This window comes from Vulpes lagopus, chromosome 8 (assembly GCF_018345385.1).
Source record: "Vulpes lagopus strain Blue_001 chromosome 8, ASM1834538v1, whole genome shotgun sequence".
In the NCBI taxonomy this organism is placed as follows: domain Eukaryota; kingdom Metazoa; phylum Chordata; class Mammalia; order Carnivora; family Canidae; genus Vulpes; species Vulpes lagopus.
In genome coordinates this window covers 1,100,864-1,104,768 of record NC_054831.1, presented here as the reverse complement: position 1 = coordinate 1,104,768, position 3,905 = coordinate 1,100,864, and the positions used below count along the sequence as shown (strand labels likewise).

The following is a 3,905-nucleotide window of genomic DNA, read 5'->3' as shown; positions in this document are numbered from 1 at the left end:
CCGCCGACTCTATGGTTCCCTCGGCGCCCGGAGCCCCTCCCGCCCCTGGGGCCGCCGCCGCCCCCGCCGCCCCCGCCTGGCCGCCGCCGCCTCCCCGCCTCACCTCGTCCAGGTCCACGTAGGGCCCGGAGCCCTCGGGGAACATCTCGTCCACCACCGCCGGCTTCATCTCGCCGCCCACGCCCCCGACCCACTTCCGGCCCGCCCGACGCCTCTTCCGGTGCGCGCCGGCCGCGGCGGGTCTAGGCGCCGGAGGACCGCCGACTCTATGGTTCCCTCGGCGCCCGGGGAGGGACCTGCGCGGGGAGGCGGGGAGGCGGGGTGGCCCCGGGCGCCGACGGCTCGGCCCCGACGGCCCCGACGGCCCCGCGCGCAGACCCCACGAAGGTGCTCGCGCGCGAACGCGGGGGTCGGAGGGCCGGGGCGGGGCGGGGCCGGGCGCTCCTGCGGTCCTGGGGGCGGCGGGGGGCGGGGAGGGGAGGGTACACGGAGAGGGGGAGGGGAGGGGACAGGGGGAGGAGGGAGGGGACACGGGGCGGGGGGGACACGGGGGGGAGGGGACATGGGGAGGGGGAGGGGAGGAGGGAGGGGATACGAGGAGGGGGAGGGCACAGGGGGAGGGGACACGGGGAGGAGGGAGGGGACACGGGGCGGGGGGGACCCGGGGGTAGGCGAGGGGAGGGGACACGGGGGTGGGCGGGAGGACGGAGACGGGGAGGGGACACGGGGCGGGGAGGGGCAGGACACGGGGCTGGGGCGAGGGAGGAGGGGGGAGGGCGGAGATGGGGACACGGGGGGGGGCGGGGCGAGGACGGAGGACGTGGGGGGGGGGAGCCCCTGGGGGGGAGCCCCGAGGACAGAGGACACGGGCGGGTCGTGGTGGTCGGGCCGGGCCTCCCGTGGGGAGCACCGAGGATCCCGGGACTCCGGGCCGCCCGCTGCAGGCACAGGCACAGGCACAGGCACAGGCACACGCGGAGATCAGGGCGCAGCGCACGGAGGCCCGTGGCTCCAGCACAAGCCGCAGCTCAGTGGCCGAGTGACCGACGAGCCCTTTCCCTGCAGCAGACGCACGAATGGGAGGAGCCCAGGAAGGGTGCTCGCCCCGCAGCCTTAGGGCGACGCCAGAGGAATCCACCTGACCTCCCTGCTTGCAACCCCGCGGGCGGGATAAGGAGCCCTGCGGGGAGGACCGGAGCGGTCAGTCGTGCACCGCCGGGGAATGTGACCCGGAGCAGCAGTGGGGAGCGGGTAGAGCCGCCCCCCCAGCCCTGCCAGCCGGCGGTGCCACTGGGGGACACACCTACAGGACGTGGGGGCAGGCTCTGCTCCAGACATTTGCACCCTGTGGTCAGGGCACCGTCATCCCCAGTAGCTCAAAGGTGGAGCACCCCGTGCTCACCGACAAACGACAAACGGGGGAGCGGGATGTGTCCTCTGCGTACTGTGCCACATGCAGCAGCTTCTCATCTGACCCAAGGTGACCGGCAGGGCGTGCACCTGCAGAGCGTCCGGCCCAGACACCGTGCAGGTGGCCTGCCTGTCCTCCCCCACCTCCCCGACCTCCAGAGCACCCAGGGCAGGTAGCCCGCTTCCTCCCGCAGCCCTGGAGGAGTCGGCCACGCGGCGCCCAGGTTTCAGGGACCCTCCCCTTACAGGCCAAGCTCCTGCCGCCCTGCTGTGAACAGCCCTCAGGAGCACGCTGCGCTGCGGGAAGGGGGGGCAGCAGGGGTCCCAGCCCAGGCGGCTGCTGAGGGTCCAGCTGCTGCACACCTCGGTGACCCAGTGCCAGGGCTCTGGGGTGTGGCCGCCTGGATCTAGGTCCCGTCAACAAGTCAGGCAGCGTCCTGGTGTCTGTTTGCCTCAGTTTCCCCCCTGCACTCCAGGAGACCTGCAGCACCTCCCTCCGAGGGGCTGTGAGTTTAGGTAACAGGGTGACACGTAAAGCACCGTCCTGAGTCAGGGCCCTGGAGCGCTTGTCACATAAGAAAGGAAACTTGGCCTGACTAGAGCCGTTCTTGAAAGAAAACCCGAAGGCTCGGTGCATCTCAAGTCGGGAATTTATTGAGCATGAGGCTGGGGAGCCAGGCGGGCTCAGTCCTGCTGATAGGGGACATGGAACCCCAGGGTGGTCCCCAGGGGGAAGTGAGCAAAGAAGGTGCGTGCCAGGTCCTCAACCTGCGGGTAGGCCCCCAGGGCCTGGAAGTACTGCACGTAGTTCCAGAAGTCGGAGGTGGAGAAAGGCCAGTAGGGCATGGCGGGCGGCTCGGCATAGGGGCCTGAAAGACACCGCAGCCTCAGTGGCTGCCCCACCCGCCCTGCCCCGAGCTGCCCCTCCGTGATGCCTCAGGGCAGGTGGCCAGTGGCCGGTGGCCAGCAGCGCCCTGGCAGTGAAGGGGCCCTCCCAGCTGGGAGCCGGGACCTGGGCCACCCCCGGTCCTCTGTGGAAGTACCCGGAGCCTTGTCATCTGGGTGATGGCCTGGGTCTGCCTCTCGGGACTCCTGGTTGGGGTGGGGGGGACAGCTCAGGGACAGGAGAAGGAGGAGGAGGAGAGGGCGGGAGGGGGGCGGAATCTGGCGCCCGTCCTGGAGACGCTGGGCAGGGAGGGAACACCTCGGTGAGGGTGGGGGCGCAGTCCGGGGGGCTTTCCCCGGAGACCACAGCCCCAGCCCTGGAGTCCAGATGCCACTGCTCTGAGGCAGGACTCAGGTGGGGGTGCCCTGGGTTGAGTCCAGCCCAAGAATGAGGAGGCTGAGCAAGCCTAGGACACCGGTCGGGGAGGGTACGTGTCCCCAGGGGGCTGGAGGGCAGGGCCCGGGGAAGAGGCTCCTGACCCTCTGCCTGCATAGCTTGTCCTTGGCCTGACCCAGGCTCCTGCTTCATTGGCTCAGGATGATGGGGGGGGGGCAGCCCCCACCCGGCTCCCTCTTCAGACCCCATCCCACCCAAACACACACAAGGAGAGAACAAGAGGACCATACGATACCTCCCTCCTCCTGCACCGGCTTGGCCCCTGCAGAGGAAGAGGAGGACAGTCACCCTGGAGAGCCCCCCAGGCAGGACCCCCCGGCCCCTGCACACCCACTGCCTAGCGGCCAGGGGCACAGCAGCTGCCACTCACCCGCCAGAGGTCCCAGCAGGAGGCAGAGGGCCACCCCTGGCACCAAGCAGGCCTTCATCATGCCCACCCGCTGACGAAGCTCCTGTCCACCTGCAGCGGGAGGAGCCAGGGTGGGACCAGGCGCCCGGCAGCCCCCGCTTCTTCCCCCCAAGCCTCCCCACACCGGGCAGCTCCCTGGAAAATGGCTCTGGGAAGAGGTCGGGCTCTGAGGGTTCAGTTCCAGGGGCCTCAGACCGTCGTCCTGAGCCCAAGCCCCGGCCGTCTGGGTCCCTCCCTGTCGCGGTGCCCCCACATCTGCCCCTGCAGGGGTTACCTCGAGCTCCCGGGGCTCACCAGGGCCGCAGGGGGAAGGGGATGGGCTCTGCGGCCCAGCAGGCTCCTCTTTATAAGAGGCCGAGCCGAGGAGGCAGGCGTCCCCCTCCACCCTCCACCCTCCACCCTCCACCCTCGTCCCCCTCCACCCTCCACCCTCGGGAGCCGAGCCGTCAAACCGAATATTTCATCCGCCACCGCCCGAGGACTGAGGGCTCCTGTGACCCTGCTGGCAGCACGATCTTGAGAGTTCACTCGTGGGGATCGGATCCAAGGATCAGGCTGGGAGAAAAACACCGCGGCAGAGGCCCCTGCTGGGGTTTTCAGGACTGGAGTCAGCACCGGTACTGGAAGTTAACGCGGTGTCCTGTCCACCGGGAGAGAAACACGTCCTGAGCCTGACACCGGGGCTGAGATGCCCCCTTGCACGAGCAGCGTAATGGCTGAGCTGCCTCGGGGGGCCCCTGGGGA

General features: G+C 70.2%; 1 protein-coding gene across 3 annotated transcripts; it reads right to left on the bottom strand.

Moving 5' to 3' along the window:
• Positions 1-2,059: 2,059 nt before the first annotated feature.
• Positions 2,060-3,649, bottom strand: OTOS (otospiralin). Of its 3 annotated transcripts, none has more exons than XM_041768312.1 (4): positions 3,614-3,649; positions 3,123-3,212; positions 2,988-3,014; positions 2,060-2,279 (listed from the first exon to the last, which is right to left on the bottom strand). In XM_041768312.1, exons 2-4 carry the CDS (start codon positions 3,181-3,183, stop codon positions 2,095-2,097), a joined length of 273 nt encoding a protein of 90 aa, XP_041624246.1. In that variant the 5' UTR covers positions 3,184-3,212; positions 3,614-3,649; the 3' UTR covers positions 2,060-2,094. The 3 variants fall into 3 exon arrangements, with proteins under 3 accessions (XP_041624246.1, XP_041624247.1, XP_041624245.1); XM_041768313.1 differs by lacking the exon at positions 3,614-3,649 and adding an exon at positions 3,456-3,527; XM_041768311.1 differs by lacking the exon at positions 3,614-3,649 and adding an exon at positions 3,436-3,482.
• Positions 3,650-3,905: the final 256 nt, after the last annotated feature.

Bases quoted from the DNA above. Each gene is read 5' to 3' on its own strand.
- OTOS (XM_041768312.1), bottom strand. From the start codon at position 3,183: ATGATGAAGGCCTGCTTGGTGCCAGGGGTGGCCCTCTGCCTCCTGCTG. The intron at 3,015-3,122 runs GTGAGTGGCAGC...CTTCCTCTGCAG, and splicing joins CCTGCTGGGACCTCTGGCGG to GGGCCAAGCCGGTGCAGGAG. The intron at 2,280-2,987 runs GTATCGTATGGT...GGTGTCTTTCAG, and splicing joins GCCGGTGCAGGAGGAGGGAG to GCCCCTATGCCGAGCCGCCC.